Below are 20,590 nucleotides of genomic sequence, written 5' to 3'. Positions count from 1 at the left end.
GTCCCCAAGAGCAAACCTGGAAAAACATGTCTAGTCCTAGAGCCTTACTGACCAACTTAATACTGACTATTCATAAATCCATATTTCCAAACCTAGCTGACCTCACTGCTACAGTAAAGAGCTAGAGGAGCCGTGCTATAGTTCTGATAAAAAATAAAGTTCATAATGAAGCAGAGTATATAGGGAGGACTAATAATACAGATGAAGGAGCTAGAGAGAATAGTGAGGGTTGGAAGAGAACATGAGACACAAGAACCATCCAAAAAAAGCACAAAAGGAGGTGGTATATGGAACAGGGAATAAAATACAGGTCTGATTACTACAAATCATCCGCATTGGAGAATTCTGATAATTTATAAGAGCAATTGCCAAGACTATTTTTCTCACAAAGCACAGTCGTTACTTTAAATAATGATGGGCAACTGCAATCTGTATCTTTGGAAATGTCTGAGAAGAGAGAGAACAGAAGGGTTGGATTTTAAAAGATTCATCTGAATACCTGAATTTGTCTGTAATTCCCAGGAAATAGTTTTAGCTAGCTCAAAGGAAGAAGGCAATCACATGATCCAGAAGATCATTTACTTATCATCCAATTATTAATTAATTTATCTGTTTTACAAATATTTCTCTTCTTTGATGGGACATTAAGACAAGCTATACAGACTCTGTCATGAAGAAACCATAGTATGGAAAGAAAGTAAGACCAATATTGGATGAAAAGCAGTGTGACAAGTGATGTGACAAACATAAGCAAAGGGGCTTGTAGTCCTTATTTGGAGCAGGTCCAGTCTCAGCCTTAGGTGAGGTCAGGGATGGGCTGAGGTGAAGAAGAGATCCCTAGGAGTTAGCAAAATCCTAGCAGGGTGTAACATAAAATCTCTTCTGTGTGCTGCGTCACTTCAGTCATGTCCGATTGTGCGACCCTATGGACGGTAGTCTGCCAGGCTCCCCTGTCCATGGGATTCTCCAGACAAGAGTACTGGAGGGGGTTGCCATTCCCTCATCCAGGGAATCTTCCTGACCCAGGGATCAAACCTGCGTCTCTTATGTCTCCTGCACTGGCAGGTGGGTTCTTTACCACTAGCACCACCTGGGAAGCCTCTTCTAGTTGATACCAAAGCTGTCCTCCATTTTACTCAGTGAACAGCTGGCATTCTGTAGGAATAAAGTGAATGTGATATAGCTACGCATGTGCATGTGTCGGTACATATGTTCATGTCGTATATAAGCTTCATTTATATGACAAAAAGTCAGAAAATAATTATTGAAAAGCAGAATTTATTCTCAAATTGGAGTTCTTCTAAACTTTTTTTCCTTGACATTCCATATTTCTAAAAATAATTGTGTGGTTTCCATGAAGAGATGATTGAAATGAATGCAGAGTGTCAGAGACATAGAAATGAAGACACAATAGAGAAAAGAATTAATGGGGATAGAAAACAAAGTAAGAATGCAAAGTAGTGGGAAAGGGAGGATGAAAACATAGGATGGAAAGAGTGTACAGAGTGAATGAGTGGATGGAAAGAAAATAAGGAAATAAGAGGAAGAACTTTTGAAATGAGAAGAGTGAGAAACATAATTAAGGAGGGGAAACTTTTTAATGATTGGGACAGAGATAAGGAGCAGAAATAAAGATTTGGGGGAGAAAGGAGGAAGGCATGTGGATGACCACTAGGAGAAGGGTGGGAATGTGAAAAGAATAGGAGAGCAGAATGGAGGGGGGTCATGAAATGGTGCAAATGAAAGAGAAGAGTAGACAGATGTGAGAAATGGAACATCAAGTAGGAATGAACAGAAAGAGGACTAGCGAGAAAGATTGTCATGGTGAGGAGAGAAGGGAATGGCTGTGAGAACATAAAGGAAAAATGATGACGTTAAACAAGATGTGTCCAGAGTGAGAGATGGGTTATTGATATAGAAAGATAAGAATTGGTCAGGAGAAAACAGAGCATAGAATGAAGGCTAGTTTTCCCACTCACACAGTCACCTGGCAAGAAAGGACTTTGACCCTGGACTTTGTGGCTTCAGCCTTCTGTCAGAGATCAGGGATCTGGCCATGGTGCTGAATGACAGATCAGTGCATGGGGCTGGAAGTCAGGACTAGTGAGGTGAGGTGGGATTTAGAGATTGTGGGGCCCTAGAGACCTCTCCTCTAGAGCCACCTGGGGGAAGTCAGGTATATTCCCTGCCATTGAAGAGAGCAAGAAAGTATGGACATACTCTCAAGGGAAGGATAAATGCACTTCAAGTCCCTGGCAACAACTTCATGCCACTGATCCTGATGGGATGGGAGACAACCCTATCAATGTTCAGGCAACACAAATGGCAGACTCTTGTGTCTCATTACCCAAATCACTCACTCAGTCATCACTGTATTTCCTTCCTGCGATATAATAAGCATGATGTAAGGGCCTAAATTATAGCTCTGGAGACAAATAGTAGTAACTATATTTCTGAGATATGCCACTTACAAATTTTGTGCATTTGCAATAACTTAACACTTCTTAACTCTAGTCTGGGCTTCCCTGATAGCTCAGTTGGTAAAGAATCTGCCTGCAACGCAGGAGCCCTCAGTTCGATTCCTGAGTTAGGAAGATCCACTGGAGAAGGGATAGGCTACCCACTCCAGTATTCTTGGGCTTCCCTTGTGGCACAGCTGGTAAAGAATCCAAAAAATATAGGAAATTCACAAAACCTAGTAGCAAAACCCCCAAATAACCCAATTTTTAAATTGGCAAGAGATTTGAATAGGCATTTCTCCAAAGAATGGGCTTCCCAAATAGCTCAGCTGGTAAAGAATCTGCCTGCAATGTGGGAGACCTGGGTTCAATACCTGGGTTGGGAAGATCCCCTGGAGAAGGGAAAGGCTACCCACTCCAGTATTCCAGCCTGGAGAATTGCATGAACTACAGCCTATGGGGTCGCAAAGAGTCAGACACAACTGAGTGACTTTCACTTCACTTCACTAACTCTAGTCTATTTATGTAGAAAGTGCTAATAATGCTTAATTTTTAAGTGATTGCTTTAAAGATTAGAATATTATATATAAAGTTCTGATTATAGAGACTGTCATGTAGTAAAAGGCTCAAATAATAATTCTTCTTGTTGCTGCCACCACCACTACTGCTACAATCACTGTGGGTGTTACACAACCAAAGTGAATTCAGGTTTTCCAGGCTGGTAGGATGCACTTGGAAACCTCAATTCCTCCATTTGACTGTGCTCCTGGAGGGACGGGGCTGTGGTTAATTCACCTCTGTATCCAGTGTCTGGCATGGTATCTGGCACAAAACAAGTACTCAAGAAAGAGTGGCTGGATAAATGACCAGCCAGTGGCAATCCTTCTCTCATTCACCCTGGTTCCCTACAGCCTCCCCCCCAAAAAATGCCCTATCTTGCCTGTCGTTCTCCAACAGAGTATTCACCAAGAGTAAATATTGATGGGATTAAGGAATTTTTTTCTTGTTACTTCCTCTGCCTTCACAAAGAAGTTAACTCATTCTCCAATCCTATTACTAAGTTACTTAAACATCCATAATCCATAAGAAAGAGGGATCAGTGTGTTATTGAAGCTTTTATAATAATAAAATACACAGTCACACACTTCTATGGTACTTTAATCCTTTTCATGTAAGTGAGACAGAACAGACACAATGCTCACTTGATTAAATCATTAAAGTCAGGAACTCGGGACCAGGCTTTAATCTCTGTCAGCAAGCAATGTACTGGACTCCAGAGGCCTCTTTTTAGAAGCCTAACTAATGAAATTCCAGAGCTTGTATTCATATATTTATCTACAATGGCAATTACAACAAAATAAGATAAAAATGAGGTCACCCAATTTTGATGTTGTTAAATAATTCTACATACCATTAAAATGGCTTGTCCCAAAATAAGCATGAAATAATTGCCCAACATCTTTAATAATATGGCTGTTGAACAACTTAAGTTTAAAGACTAAACTTTTGGAATTGAAACACATTTTATAAAATAAGTCCTTAATGTCAACTTTTTTTAAGTCATTCAAACTTTGATTTAGCATTAAGAAAGCAAATTAGAGTGACAGAAATTAATTCACAACTTTTACTCCTCTGAACTTATTAGTAAAAAAGGTATTTCCTAGTTTACACATTCCAATTTAAAGAAATATGGAAATAACTATAAGAATTTTGATTTGTTATGAGTTAATTTTGTTACAATTTCTAATATTTATTTATTTCATTTGAGAGTCAACTAGCAAATTCTGTGTTGAAATTGAAAGGTTTTTTAGTATCTTCCATAAATAAAGATAACTTCAGGTGCTATTTTCTGTGATTTCAGAAATAACTAGATTGGATACTATTTAATGTGGATTTATGTAGTAGTGCAACCCATACCTACCTTCCACTAAAAGTTGTCAATTGACATTCATTAAAATTGATTTTATATGATTGATTACTAAAGTTTAATTAAGCACTTGGGTTTATATAAAACTAGTAAATAAAGATTTGAAATTATTAATATCATTTTGTCATATAAAAATCTCTATCTGAATTTACAGTATTGGCAAAATTAAAAACCAGGAAGATTTAAGCTCAGAACTGTACTTGAATTTAAGATCCCACCGATAATGCCACCATTATTGATTTAGTTTCACTTAAACAACAAATCATATGTCTTTTAATTAGTCTTTTTAGTTTAAATGTATCTACAACACTTGGCTTAAATTTAGTTTGTATCTGTATTGAAGTTTTAAAGTTAAAACTGTGTATTAGTATATTTATTAAGGCTTATAGTTTTCTGTTTATTCATATGATACTGATACAACAAAACATGTTAACCCAGGGATTCCAAGAGAATTTTTTCATTTGAAAGGAATTTGTATGTTGCGTAAGTTTGATGACTACTGTTTTAGATGATTTACCAAAAAGTGATCCAAAAGTGACCATCAGTGTATTAATGTATATTGCTTAAATCCCTGGGGACTGGAAGGATATCAGGGGCTAATTTACATCTCTTCTTTCCTCAAGTTGTAGAATATGCAATATAGCTTGTGATCACCATGCAGAAGTCAAAAACTTGCTCCAAGCAAGTTACACTCGGTGTCTGTTACACTAGGCTGTAATTTCCACAAACTGGGACTCACTTTGAGTCCAGCACTAAACGAGGACTTTGAGTCCTATTCAAATCTCTTGCCAATTTAAAAACTGGGTTATTTGGGGGTTTTACCTCTAGGTTCTGTGAGTTTCTTATATTTTTTGGATATTAATTCCTTATCAGATATGGCTGAAAATGCTTTCTCTCATCCCATAAATTGCCTTGCATGTTGTTGATTGTTTCCTTTTCCAGAAAAGTACAGGCATGCCAAGGATTTTCAGAAACATGGGGACAGACAGGGCTACTTGGAGAAGAAGGCATGAAATATTTGCTTGGTTCCCTAGAGGAATACCTTACTTTCTCAAATGTAATTGAGAAAATTGACTGCCTTTTACTTGTTTTCCAAATTGAACTCTAGGGACTTGAGGACAAGGCACAGGACAAAGGCACAGGGCATGTCACTATAGTTCATCAGATGGGAAGAGCCCTGCAGTTACCCGGACAGGAATCACTCAGATTCAAGAAGTGTTTCTTAATGATCAGGTAAGTCCTGGGCATCTGTGTCTGTGGTTGATATAGTTCTAGGGACAAATTCACACTTAAAAATAAATGCATTTGCACAGATACAGACAACAGTGTTAGAATCCACAAGGTGGGGTCCTAGCATACAGTAAAAAATATAAAATAAAGAAGTTCTCCATCCATGTCATGCTGGATCGATGTCTCTGTTTCCATCTTCTCTTCTCAAATAATAACTTGCTGAGGCAGGAAGGATATGTTTACAACAGTAATGGGAAAGAAAAGCTTGTATGATAATATCAGAATTCAGCGTCCAAAGGTCAGGATGAGTGATGGGGGAATCACACAAATACAAGGTACAGGTGATTCAAAAATGGACAAGTAATTACCCAGACAAATTTATCCACTAAAATTTCTAAACAAATTCTAAAATTTCTAAACAAAGACTTTTTCCTGTGCCCCAAACTCTGTCCAAGCCCTACTATAATGAACCATGTTTGGCAAAAACCAACAAAATTCTGTAAAGCAATTATCCTTCCATTAAAAAATAAATTTTTTTTTAAAAGAGTGAACTCTAAGGTAAACTATGGGCTTTGGGTGATTATGGTATGTCCATGTAGATTCACCCTTGTTAAAAATTGTTTCACTCTAGTGAGTGATGTTGATAACACACAAGGCGATGCATGTGTTGGAGTAGGGAATATATGGGAAATCTCTGTATCTCCCTCTCAGTTTTGTTATAAACCTAAAACTGCTCTAAAAAATATGATTATTGAAGAATGCAGATGTTATAAAAGATGTTATAAATTCTCTATCTCTGTCCATTTCTCTCTCTGGTCTTACTACCCCTCTTATAACCCATTTTCTCAACGTCTCTAAGTAGCTCAGAAACTAAAAAGGAGGTAGAAAACTATATTCCATCCTGAATTCTCCACATCATTGGAGGAAAGAAGCATCACAGGTAAATATTGTACTTATCATATCTCAGTGAGAATAAAGCTTAAATATACTAGGAAAATGCATGCTTCAGATGAAAGGGAGTCTATTAATTTATATTTTACTTATCTTTAAGCAAAATCAAAACCATGAGATGGGACAACATATCAAGTCCTTCTGAATTTATCCTATTGGGGCTCTCCTCTAGGCCTGAAGACCAGAAGCCTCTATTTGTCCTCTTTATTACTATCTACCTGGTCACTCTGGTGGGAAACCTGATCATTATCCTGGCCATACATTCAGATATTCACTTACAGACCCCCATGTACTTCTTTCTGAGAAGCCTGTCCTTTGTTGATATTTGCTACACAACAGTTATTATCCCAAAGATGCTGATAAACTTCTTATCAGAGGCAAAGACCATCCTCTATAGTGAGTGCATGGCCCAGACATACTTCTGCCTCTCCTTTGGTAATGTAGATAGTTATGTCCTAGGGGGCATGGCCATTGACCGCTACGTGGCCATATGCAAACCCTTTCATTACATCACCATCATGAGCTATAAATGTTGTGTCCTTCTACTGATAATCTCCCTCACCATCCCATTTCTTCACTCACTCCTTCATGTCCACTTGCTGAATCAACTCACCTTCTGTGCCTCCAACATTATCCATCATTTCTTCTGTGAACTCAAGGCAATGCTGAAGTTGTCCTGCTCATCTACATATGTCAATGAGATAGTGATAAAGACAGAAGGACTGTCTGTGGTGATGGCCCCCTTTATGTGCATCGTTATCTCTTATCTGAGGATTCTCACCACTGTTCTGAAGATCCCTTCAACTGCTGGGAAGTACAAGGCATTCTCTACCTGTGGGTCCCACCTCACCATAGTGAGCCTGTTTTATGGGAGCATCAGCTATGTCTATCTCCAACCGCTGAACAGCTACACCGTCAAGGATCGGATAGCAACAGTTATCTACACTATGTTAACTTCCATGTTGAACCCTTTCATCTACAGTCTGAGAAACAAAGATTTGAAACAGGGCTTGGGGAAACTGATAGGTAGGACAAAGTCACAATGACATGGGTTTTATGCTAAGTCTTGGGCAATTCTGCAGATTCACTATTGCCTGACTGCAAGTTCTTGGTGTTTGTGAACAACTGAGAAATATTAGTAAAGGTGCTTCATGAATGATGGGAAACTAGTAACTGAATATAATGTTTCCCCTGACATTTCCTACATTGAACCCAACGATATTTATCATTGTTGTTGTTTAGTTGCTAAGTCATGTCTGACTATTTAGATTATTATATAGGAAAACATCGAAGAATGTGATAGTTTAATAGTATTTTGAAATATACTGAGGTAGGGAAATTAATGAATACATACATTGTTTATGATGGAAAATTGACACAAGGTCTTTGAAATGAAATTTTTCAATATATATATAAAGTACACCCTTTGACCGGAAATTCCATCTAAAATTTTAGCCTACAATTGTACTTGTGGAAGCCAAACAACAGTAGCTAAATGTCTATCTACTTGTTTCTTATTATATACACATACAGTTGAATGCTATAAAAAAAGAAGCTGTTAAAATGAGTGAACTTATATTCACTCACCCAAGAAATAATTGTACATGCTTATTATGTCCAAGCAGTGTTCTAGGTGCTAGTACACAACAGTGAACACAGAATCTCATCATGGAGTGATGCTCCAGTGTAAAGTTTAAGTTTTCCATTTACTGACATACAACGATGTTCAATATATATTGTGAATTGAAAAAACTCAAGGAACAGAACTGTATGCATTTTTAGATACGTGGGTGAGTGGAAGTGAATGATTGTAGTGCATAGACTATCTAATCTCTGGATGCTTACCCTAGAAATTGCTATTTGGACACCTGCCTCTGGATGGTTCCAGGACAGGAGAAAAACTTGTTTATCACTCTTCAGTCTTCAGCAGTATTTGAATTTTTATTCATGCATATTTTTTAATACATATATTTTTAAAAGTTTTAAATAGCTACTTAGCCACCTAGGCTTTTTATGTGTGACTGATTTCAGACCAGATCATCATGCCCAGATTTCTCTTCCATGAAGATATCTTTCATGCAGATTTGGACACTGACACAGACTTCCTTCCTAAAAGTTCATGGTGATGGTCACATGGTCACATTGGATGCTTGTAACACATTGAATGTGTTGTAAATGACATCATGTCTTCCTCCAGGACATCATCATAATCGTTGGCAAAGGTCATACAGAAGTTGTAGGATATCGAGATATGAATAATAAATATTTGTCATATTCTCATGACTCTGTCTGGTACAGAGCACTCAAAAATGTTAATAGCTATTATTGTTGTATTAGTGGCTAGATTTATTTATCTATCTGGGTACACTCTACTGCATATTTCAACATGCTGTTGTTCAGTCCTGAAGTTGTGTCTGACTCTTTGTGACCTCATGGAATTGCAGCACACCAGGCTTCACTGTTCTTCACTATCTCCCCGTGTTTGCTCAAACTCATGCCCATTGAGTCAATGATGCCATCCAACCATCTCATCCTCTGTCACCCCTTCTCCTGCCTATCATCTTTCCCAGCATCAGGGTCTTTTCCAGATTCCAATGCTAACCCAAGTGTGATCAGTCTGACTCTTTGTGGCCCCATAGACTATACCCCATCAAGCTTCTCTGTTCATGGAATCTTTCGGGCAAGAATACTGGAGTGGGTTGCCACTTCCTACTCCAGGGGATCTTCCCAACCCAGGGATTGAACCCCCATATCTTGCATCTCTCCTGCACTGGCAAGTGGATTCTTTGCCACCTGGGAAGCCCATGCTAATATAACCTTCAAAGAAATAAAACAGATATATGAAGCTGTCTAGAAACAACTCACTAAAATTGGCATTCATGAATTATTAGCTAGCAGAGTTTTGATTTAGTATAATGTTTTAATTTTTCTGCACCAAATACTTCCTTTAAAACAGACGTTCTGATTGAGTGAGTTTGAGAGACACTGCCCTTTCACTTCATTCGGATCTCTACTCAAATATTACTCTTTCAGAGAGCTCTTCCCTGACTGTGCTTTCTGAAATATTACCTCTTCTGTCACACTAGGTTCACTTGTTGTACTTTTTTTACAATGCCCCATGTGACTTTGGGGTGTATTATATTTTTATTTGTTTAATATCTGTATTTCCTCACTAAAATTCAAACTCTGTGAGTACAGGTGCTTTATTTTATTTACTGCTGTATTTCTAGAACTTACTAAAGTCCCTGGTACACAGCAGACCTTCAGGAAATATTTACTGAATGAATGAATGAAAATGTTCCTTACAGTTCTGGACGGAGCTGGAATTGAGTGAATTCTTCACTTTGGACTCCTCATGAATAGCCACATGCAAAAGAATGAATTTGTACCCTAATCTTATACCGTATACAAAAATCAACTCAGAATGGCATAAAATCTTAACTGTAAATTCTGGAAATTTAAAACTTCTAGAAGAAAACACAGAGAAAATTCCTTGACATTTGTCTTAACAATAATTTTGTTTAGTATGACATCAAACATGTAGACAACAAAAGCAAAAATAATTAAGCAGGACTGTATCAAACTAAAAAGTTTCTACACAGCAAAGGAAATCATCAACAAAATGAAAAGGCAAGCTACATAATGTGAAAAATATTTGCAAACCATACATCTGGTGAGGGGTTAATATCCAAAATATATAAGGAACTCATACAACTTAGCAGAAAAATAAGTAACTCAATTAAAAATTGTGCAAAGCACAACTGAATAGATTTTTTTCCAAAGAAGACATACAAATGTCCAAGAGGTACATGAAAAGATGACCAACATCACTATTAGGGAAGTGAAAATCAAAACCATGATAAGCTATCAGCACACACCTGTTAGAATGGTTATTACTTTAAAAAGAAGAAAAGCTTTGGTGAGGATGAAGATAAAAGGAAACCCTTGTACACTGTTGGGAGAAATGTAAGTGGGTAAAGAATCTGCCTGCAACGCAAGAGAGATAGGAGTCTTAGGTTCAATTCCTGCGTCGGGAAGAGTAAGCATGGCAACCCACTCTAGTATTCTCATCTGAAGAATGAGACTGAAGTATTCTCATCTCTAGTATTCTCATCTGAAGAATGAGTCCATCCCATGGGCTGAGGAGCCTGGCAGGTTACAGTCCAAAGGGTTATAATGTTTGACAGAAAACAGCAAAATTCTGCAAAGCAATTATCCTTCGATTAAAAAAAGAATAATAAATAAATTTTTAAAAAATAAACAAGAAAGAAAAAAATTTTAATGTAAAAAAAAAAGAGTAGGATATTGCTAAGCAACTAGGTACAAGCACTATTATGAAAACCTGTATGGAAATTCCTCAGAAAATTAGAACCACCATGCAATATAGCAATCCCCTTCTTGGTTTATCTAAAGGAATTGAAATCAAGATCTCAAAGAGAAACCTGCTGCACTCTGATGTTCCATGCAGCATTATTTATAATAGCCAAGATATGGAAACAACCAAGATGTCCATTGCAGTATATACAATACTGCATATAAATAAAATGCAATATATACATACAGTGGAATATTATTCAGCCTTAACATCTTGTCATTTGTGACCGTATGGATGCAGGAGGACATTATGTTAAGTGAAACTAGCCAGACACAGAAAAAAACATTTGCATGATCTCACTTATGTAGGTAGACTCAAAAACAGCCAAACTCAGAGAAGCAGAGAGTAGAATAGTGGTTCCAGGGGTTGGAAAAAGGGAGATGGTGATAGGTAAAGGTCAAAGGATAAATGTTTTGGATATCCACTATACAGCATAGTGCCTATAGCTAACAGTACTCTATTGTATGCTTAAAATTTTCTAAGGAGGTAGGTAGATCTTATGTTAAGTTTTCATCACCATCATCATCGTAGATGGTGTGGGAGGAAACTTTGGGAAGTAATAAACATGTCTATGGCCTTGGTGTTGATGGTTTCACAGGTGTATACTTAACCCCAAAGTCATCAAACTGCATACACTAAATGTGTAAAGCCTTTACATGTTAATCATACCTCAGATGTCCCTGGCAGTACTGTGATAAGAACCTGCCTACCAATGCAGGGGAAACAGGTTTGATCCTTGATTCTACACGCTGAGGAGCTAAGCCCTTGTGCCGCAACTACTGAAGCCCATGAACGAACAGCCTGTGCTCTGTCAACAAGGGAAGCCACCACAGTGAGAAGCCTGTGCACCGCAAGGAAGAGTGTAGGGAATATGCTATGCACCGGCCTGTACTATAATTAACAGGGCTTCTTTGAAAAATAAGAATGACTTTCTCATCACCCCCAGGCGAAGGGCTGGGAGCAGTAAGAAGTACGTTGTGGAAAGACATCTTGAAAACAAGATGTTGAAGTACTGATGTGACTGACGGAAAACCATTAGTGACTGTGTCCGTAACCAGAGCCCTGAGGGAGTTGCTGAGAAAGGGCGTCACTTCCCGAAGGGCTAAACAGAGGCTAAACAGAGGGCTAAACCTTCATGAAAGGCCTGAAGTTTTGACATTGAGGGCTGTGCATTGTATATCTTTATCCCCAATCTGAGATTGTAAAGGGCAGATATCTCTAGAGCACGAATAAGGAAGTAGATGTTAACAATAAAAGGCATGCAAGGATTAGGATCTGGGCTTTTGCCTGCGAATGGCATTAGCCCCCTGATTCCCACTTTATTTCTGAGTCTTCTTTTTCTTTATTCTTCTGCGGCACCGCTCCCTCAGGTCTGTTCGTTTTGGGGCTGGTCCTGACAAAGAGTAGCCCCCATTCACTGCAACTGGAGAAAGCCCGCATGCCTCAATGAAGACTCAGTGCAGCCAATAAATAAATAAATACTCATACCTCAATAAATTGCTTTAAATTTTTTTAAATGTAAAGATAATACCTACCTAACAGGGTTATTAGTAGGATAAAAATGAGTCAGTTCTTAGAAAGCAAATGAAACAGCTCCCATAATAAGCACTTTATAAATATCTATAAAAATTTGTGAATAAATGAATTTTTGGAAAGACTGAAAGAAAATAGGACAAAATGTTACTGTAGTCAATCCTTTTGGGTGATGGGAACATGGATTATTTTTCCATTTATACTTTTCTATATTTTATTTCAAATTACCTCAAACAAAAAAATGAGGAAATATTGTGATTGCTTATTGAGGAACTGCTATCTTGGACAAAAGTATTGGGTGATGCAAAAGTTTGTAGAAACTGCCTTTGTTTTATATTCCACTGTATCTCTAGCACGTAGTATAATTCCTGACGTACAGTAAACCTTCGAGAAATATTTATGAAATAATTGATTGAAGCAATCAGATGTTAACAGGCATAATTACTGATTTCAAGGAATTTTCAGTCTAGTGGGATATAGCTTAAACTTATAATGTGCTTTTTAAACCTTAATAAGAAATAGCTTATATTTTTTGCAATATGATTTATTTGAGAATTGTTATTCAGCAAACTGTTTTTGCTAGCATCCTGAAAAAGCAGTAGAGTGGCCGGTTAAGAGCATGGTGTCAAGTATGAGTCAAATAAACTCATGAGAAATTTTAAAAATTGATTCAGTCACTTCCTAGTTGTGTTACATTGGGCAATATGCCTCACCTCTCTGAGTTCAGACTCCTCATCTTCAAAGTAAAGAAAATAAGGCCACCTACCTTATAAAAATGATGTAATAATTAAATGAGGTACTACATTTGCTTCAGTTGGGGGAGTGGATAGCACAGAGAAAGCACTCAATAAGTTATTAATTTCTGACATTTTTCCTTTTTTGGCTGTGCCATGAGACTTGTGGGACCTTAGTTCCCTTGATCAGTGATTGAACCTGAGCCACAGCGTTGAAAGCACCAAGTCATATCCACTGGGCCACCAGGGGATTCCCTAATTTGTGACTTTTTAAATTAATGTATAAGCAGTCAGGGACTTCCCAGGTGGCTCACTGGTAAAGAATCCTCCTGTAAATGCAGGAGACACAGGTTTGATCCCTGGGTCAGAAAGATCCCCTGGAAAAGGAAATGGCAACCCACACCAGTATCCCTGCCTGGGAAATCCCATGGGCAGAGGAGTCTGGCAGGCTACAGGCCATGGGGTTGCAAAAGAGTCGGATACAACTTATCAACTAAACAACAACAATAAGCTGTCAGACAAAGAGACTGAGTTATTACTTAGAATGGAGATCCAAAGTGTTAAAAGAGGACAGAAGACAAGCCCAGTCCAATGGTAGATCACTAAGCAAAGTGTCCTGGAAGAGGCCGATTTTAAGCCTCCCAGGTTAGGCTAGTAGATGATGGTAAATAAACAAAGGCATGATAGTATAAATGGGTAAGGGGGCAATGAGCCATGAAGAACACGATATTCTTGAGTGATGGTTGTACTGGAAGAAGGGGGAATTTGGGTCCTACCTTGGGAATTCTGCAGTGCACACAAAGTGAGATGCCCCAAATGGAACATACAACTCAAGATACCATAAAGGATAAAATATATTCACCTGGTGGTTTTCCTGACTGGAAAACCAAGGGTCATACATCAGTATTTTACAAGTAGACCTGGGGACAGAAGAGTAAAAAGTAAATTCTGACATCTAAAGTCTTCACCTTATGAATTTTTATGTTCTGAAGTTCTAAGAACATTACCTAACCAGGGGCTTCTCCTAAGCCTGGGAGATGGGAAAATGATTGATGGCATCAGATGTTCAAGTCTTTTTACTCTAAAGCCATGTGGACTCTGAAAAAATGCCCTCCCACCTTATACATTGTCTTTTGGTGTGAACAGTACAGAATGATACTAAGAATGATACGCAGGAAGTTTGGGAGAGCCAGTCACTGTGGTCTCTGCCAACCTCACACGGGTGTTCTTTTTGGCCTGAAGGAGCTGAGTCAAGAGGATGATTTCCAGGCGAGAATGAAAGCACTAACACTCCTCAGCCTCCTTGGGGAAGAAACTCCAAAACTTCAATAGTTGTTGCCTTGTTTTCTAGTGTCTCCTCCACCTGAACTTCAGGGACTTCTTGAAAGTCTCAAAGGATGCTCCCTTGAGAGAAGGTGAAGTCTATGAGTGTCTACAGTGCCCTTAGCATGTGGAGGGCCCAGAGGAGACAAGAAGGACAGTTTTCAGATTCATGAGGGTTGAAATCCTGTCTAAGATCAGGTGCCTTTCCTGTGTAGTTTTTCTGGGAGGCCTATAACTAAGACAGGAATCTGGAAAAGAATTATACCAACACAAACAAGCACATACCATTTTAGATCCAGGGATTGGGCACCAAGGATGGGATTGATATTATTAGTAAAAAGAAATGTTTTTTACTATCCTATGATCACTGTCTGCCTATCTTTTATGTCTTCATGCTTATTGTTTCACTCCAATAAGGTTTCACCAAAAAGTGAAGAGCATGAAATAATTATTGGGTGATCTCCTACTTTGATGTCTTTTCAGATGATTTTCAGTATCCAGAATAATTGACGCAGAGAGAAACATCTGAATTAAAGAAAATCATCATTCTGTCATCTGGCAATTAAACAGGAGAGCAAACTACTGACCACCCTTCCATGAATTAGCTCCTGAAAATCCTCAAACAGAAAACAATTTTTCCACTCTCATTCCCTCTCCCTGTCTCTCTTCTCTTTCCCATTTCCATATTACTTTGCTTTACAGTAGAAAACTGAAAGGAGGTTAAAGTATATATTGATTTCCATTCTCAGCATTAATAGAAAGAAGCCACAGTCCAAGTAATGGTAATATTCTTAGTTGTTCTAATTGCTGATAAGAAGAACAAATGAAAAAATTCTTAGAATTTATCATATGTTGGAAGAATCTTTCATAATGATGATTTCTCTTTAGGTGAACCCAAGACTATGGGAAGAACTAACATAACACAGCCCACTGAATTCATCCTTCTGGGACTCTCCTCTCGACCTGAATATCAGAAGCCACTCTTTGCCTTTTTTCTCCCCATCTACCTCATCACAGTGATAGGAAATCTGCTCATCATCCTGACCATCCGCTCAGACACTCGCCTCCAGACACCCATGTACTTTTTCCTGAGTGTCCTCTCCTTTGTTGACATTTTCTTTGTGACTGTCATCATACCCAAGATGCTAGCAAACTTCTTATCAGAGACAAAGACCATCTCTTATGGTGAGTGTTTGACTCAGATGTACTTCTTTATTGCTTTTGGAAATACAGACAGTTACCTCCTGGCAGCCATGGCCATTGACCGCTATGTGGCCATCTGCAACCCCCTCCACTACATCACCATCATGAACCACAGACACTGTGTCTTGCTCCTGGCCCTCTCCTTCTGCATTCCACACCTCCACTCTCTCTTGCATATTCTCCTGACCAACCAACTCATCTTCTGTGCCTCCAATGTCATTCACCACTTTTTCTGTGATGACCAGCCAGTGCTAAAATTGTCCTGTTCCTCCCATTTTGTCAAGGAAATCACAGTCATGACAGAAGGATTAGCCATCATAATGACCCCCTTTTCATGCATCATCATCTCTTATTTGAAGATCTTCATTACTGTTCTAAAGATCCCTTCAGCTGCTGGGAAGCGCAAAGCATTTTCCACCTGTGGCTCTCATCTCACAGTGGTGACCTTGTTTTATGGAGGCATCAGCTATGTCTATTTCAAGCCCCTGTCCAACTACACAGTCAGATAGAATAGCAACAATTGTCTACACCATATTGACTCCAATGTTAAACCCATTCATCTATAGCCTAAGAAACAAAGACATGAAGCAGGGCTTGATGAAACTCATGCACAGAGTGGAAGGTCAATAAGAGGAGCTGAGGTCTTAGTAGAATCCTACAAATCTCTTGCTTCTGACTGTAGGTTTTTAATATGTCTGTGATTAGATTCTGAAGGATGGTATTTTCAATGGTGGCTCATTCCTGATAAAAAGAGTGTTTATCGCATGTGTTGAAGCTAGTATGTTGAAGCTAATCCTGAATATGATGCCTCCTTCCCAGTGGTCTCTAATATTATCTGGCTTGGACAAAGACTACCTGAATCTTATCCACTGTGCCTGGATCTAAATCTCAATCAAACTTTCATTCTCCTTTCAGAAGATCACATCTCTCTCACTTAACCCTGTGCTCAGTCACTCTGTCACGTCCAACTCTTTGAGACTCCATGGACTGTAGGCTGCCAGGTTCCTCTGTCCATGGAATTTTCCAGGCAAGAATACTGGAGCAGGTTGCCATTTCCTGCTCCAGGGGATCTTCTAAACCCAGGGGTTGAACCCCCATCTCCTGCATTGACTGGCAGATTCCTTACCACTGCACCACCTGGGAAGCCCCTCACTTAACTTTAACCCTGCCAAAATCCCTCCTGGACTTGAGTTTAATCACTTTAAAGTCCTGAGTATCGTTATTCATGGGGCTTCCCAGGTCACGTTAGTGGTAAAGAACCCACCTGCCAATGCAGGAGACATAAGAGATGTGTGTTTGATCCCTGGGTCAGGAAGATCCCCTGGAGGAAGGTACAGCAACCCATTCCAGTATTCTTGCCAATAGAATCCCATGGACAGAGGAGCCTGGCAGGCTGTAATCCATAGGGTCACAGAGTCGGACATGACTGAAGCAACTTAGCACACACACACATCCTTATTCATAAGGCTGAGTTTTCTTATGCAGTCATTTAAATCTGAGTGTGTTTGTGTGTGTGAGAGAGAGAGAGACTTCAGCACGTTAGTCCAAAGGCTCCTCAATAATAAGATCTCTGTCTCTGATTATAAAGATCAGAATGATTCCTTCCTCTGCACCACCTCAAAGACTCAGGACTTGATTTATAAAATTATTATATTAAAAAAAAAAAAATCAGTCTACCAGATGACCCTTGATGAACCAGTTCCAGGCCACATCCTCAAGTACCCATCATTTCAGCGTTCTTCTCCCTGCTTTCCACCGGGCACAACTAAAGCAACATTATGCCCTTCCTTACTCACTTCATTTGACCTGAATTCAACTGCACCACTTTCCCAGGCAGTAAATATCAGGTACCAGTTACTCTAGCAGTAGGTGTTTTCAACTACTGGGGATTCTTCTTTCTCAACAAATTTAACCCAAGCTACAGAAAGATCAAATTGGGTAGGAGAAAATGCTTTTGTTCATTTGTAAGTTCTGAAAAATATTAAAGTCACTGCTAGTCCATACATTTATTTGGAAATTCAGAGGTTTGTGAATTCACTTGTCTGTTCAACTAATTTCTGTTTCTTGTCCACCGCTTGCCAGTCTACCAGACTCGGAAACAAAGATTATGTGCTAGTTAATAAGTCAACAATCTGATGGCCAAAAATCTGTGGGATCCCAAGGAAACAAAATAACAGACAATGCAAGCATTTGGAGCAAAATGTGCTATTTGGGTTGTTTTAGTTTACAAGGTATAGAGGAACACACACTTTTTTTAATTGAAGTATAATTTTAATTGAAGTTTTATTTATAATGTTGTATTAGTTTCAGATACACAGCAAAGTGATTCAGTTTATATATATACATATATATATACATGTACATATGTCAGAGTCTTTTCCATTATAGGTTATTATAAGATATTGAATATAGTTCCCTGTGCTATATAGTAAATCTTTGTTGTTTGTGGACCACGCATACTTTTAAGGAACAGGTGTCAAATAAACAAATATCTTCAGACTTAAGTAGGAAGAGACTTTATTTGAAAGGATTATGCAAGAGGGAGGAAAGACCTAGGGCAATAGAAGGGAGGCTGCTATTTCAATCTGGAGGAACCACCACTATGAGATCTGCAGGGGTCTCAAAGGTCAGAAAGAAAATGGTTTTTTTAAAAAGGAGAAGAGAATGAGGCTAGAAAGAACCACGCATAGAAAACTGGGATGAACTGGTGACAGCGGTGAGATTGGAGAGTTGATCAGGGTAAGTTTTTCCCTGAGGTCAATGGATGCTACAGAGGAATCACTAAGGAGGGGTTGTATTCTGACTTTGGCTGAGGGTGGGTCAAAGTTCAGCCATTTTCCATGACACAAAAGGATGGATGGGTTTCTTCTGACTTTAATTGTCTTTCAGGAGCATGGGACTTGGGTAAAATTCAACATTGCCACAGGGATTTTTGTAAAGGGTTATTGTAAGGATTCACAAGGCAAAAAAGTGAGATGTTAAGTCTCAGCTGCACAAACACAGGTCTAAGACAATAAATCTTAAGTGTTTTCATCACACACACACAATAACTAGGTGAGGTGACAGATGTGTTGACTAACCTTACTGTGATAATCATTTCACAATATCTAAATATATCAAATCATCACACTGTACGTCTTAAATTTACACAGTGTTATTTGTCAATTGTGGGCTTCCCAGATGGCTCAGTGGTAAAGAATCTGCATGCCAATGCAGGAGCCACAGGAGGCTCAGATTCAATCTCTGAGTCCGGAAGATCCCCTGGAGGAGGAAATAGCAACCCACTCCAGTATTCTCGCCTGAATCCCATGAAGAGAGGGGCCTGGCGGGCTACAGTCCATGGGGTCGCAGAGTCAGATATGACTGAGTGACTCAGCATGAATATTTGTCAGTGCTCCATAGGGAGCCGATAGCAGAGGGCTGTCTGTTAGCAGCGGCCCACCCTGCAATTACTGGGCAAATAAGTCTTTCATTCCTAAAGGGAGATCTGGGAAGTGCATGACAATATCCATCACAGGTACTTAACACAGCAATTGCTCATCAGTGTTGTTTACTGTCGTTTTTATTAGCAGCAGCAGCAGCAGCATCAAAATCATCCATAGGTTCTTGTTTTTCCTCCAGACACTGAGGATCACTTTCCTCTGCTTAGTTGAAAAAATCATATATATTGTGATCCCTCTCTTCAATCTTAGCCCTATCCCACTGGTGCTATCGGTATGTCAATCATTGTTAGGCCGTAATAGGTACATTGAGAAAAACCACTGGGCATCCACTATACACCAGTCTCTGTCTTAGATGCTGGTGATCCAGTAATAAATGAAATGAAATATATCCCCTCCCTCATGGGTCTTTCAGACCAGCTGATATAGAAGAAGTCGTTACAAGTAGGATGAACATTGTAAGAAGAAATAAAGGGGATCTATATCAGCAAGTCTTTACTTTTACCATGTGATCTCATTTAATGCTCACAATCCAATGAGGTCGACCTTATTAATTCTGTTCTATAGATTAAATACATTGGGGCTCGAAGAGAAGTGCCTTGCCTCAAGCCACTCAGCCTGTAGGACAGGGAGCAGGAATTCAAAGCCAGATATGCTGCCAACAAGATCATGCTCTCCCAGATGCCTGGGTTTGTTCCTACGACAGGAGGGGGAAACACAAGTTGCTGGACCCTAATTAAAGCACCAAGGTATATTTAGGTTTAGAAACAGAGTCATTTCATTCAAAATATCTTTCTTCACTTCCTCAGAAGGGACATACTGACTTGTGATTCTATCTCTAAACTAAAAGCTGCTTCACTGATTTATAATTTGGGGAGAAAGGAAGACCCAGGAGAGTAGAAAAACATTTTTTAAACCAAAGATTTCATCTATAGTTTAGTTATACTGTCAACAATGAATGAAAACACACTGTATAACAAATCCACCTACACTGTTGATGAGAATGTAATTTGGCATAGCTGCTATGGAGAGCAATAAGGAGATTCCTTAAAAAACTAAAAATAAAGCTACCATATGATCTAGCAATCCTACTCCTGGGCATGTATCTGGAGCAAATCATAATTCAAAAAGATACATGCACCAAAATATTCACTGAAGCACTATTTACAGTAGCCAAGACATGGAAGCAACCTAAGTGTCCCCCAACAGATGAATGGATAAAGAAGATGTGCGGTATACACGTGTATATTTAATGGAATACTACTCAGCCATAAAAAATAATGCCATTGCAGCAACATGAACAGACCTAGAGATTATCATATCAGGTGAAATAAGCCAGACAAAAACAAATATCATATGCTATTGCTTAAATGCAGAATCTTAAAAAAAAATACAAATGAACTTATAAACAAAAC

General features: G+C 38.8%; 3 protein-coding genes across 3 annotated transcripts in view; 2 read left to right on the top strand and 1 right to left on the bottom strand.

The window, feature by feature from the left end:
- The window catches only part of LOC145545078 (olfactory receptor 1J4-like), a 196,770-nt gene that overhangs the window by 87,208 nt on the left and 88,972 nt on the right, over positions 1–20,590 (bottom strand). The window lies entirely within an intron of this gene.
- On the top strand, positions 6,669–7,613 carry LOC145547311 (olfactory receptor 1L1-like). The gene has a single exon (XM_081596592.1). The coding sequence runs from the start codon at positions 6,681–6,683 to the stop codon at positions 7,611–7,613; it is 933 nt and encodes a 310-aa protein (XP_081452718.1). The 5' UTR covers positions 6,669–6,680.
- LOC145547114 (olfactory receptor 1L1-like) lies at positions 15,293–16,365 on the top strand. The gene is given in 2 exon segments (XM_081595869.1): positions 15,293–16,237; positions 16,239–16,365. Coding segments are annotated over 2 exon segments (930 nt in total). The 5' UTR covers positions 15,293–15,434.

This window comes from Giraffa tippelskirchi, chromosome 4, assembly GCF_054371585.1.
Source record: "Giraffa tippelskirchi isolate mGirTip1 chromosome 4, T2T-mGirTip1v1.2.pri, whole genome shotgun sequence".
NCBI lineage: Eukaryota > Metazoa > Chordata > Mammalia > Artiodactyla > Giraffidae > Giraffa > Giraffa tippelskirchi.
This window is presented reverse-complemented; position numbering and strand designations above follow the sequence as displayed.

Excerpts from the sequence above, each read along its gene's own strand:
- LOC145547311 (XM_081596592.1), top strand. The coding sequence starts at position 6,681 with ATGAGATGGGACAACATATCAAGTCCTTCTGAATTTATCCTATTGGGG.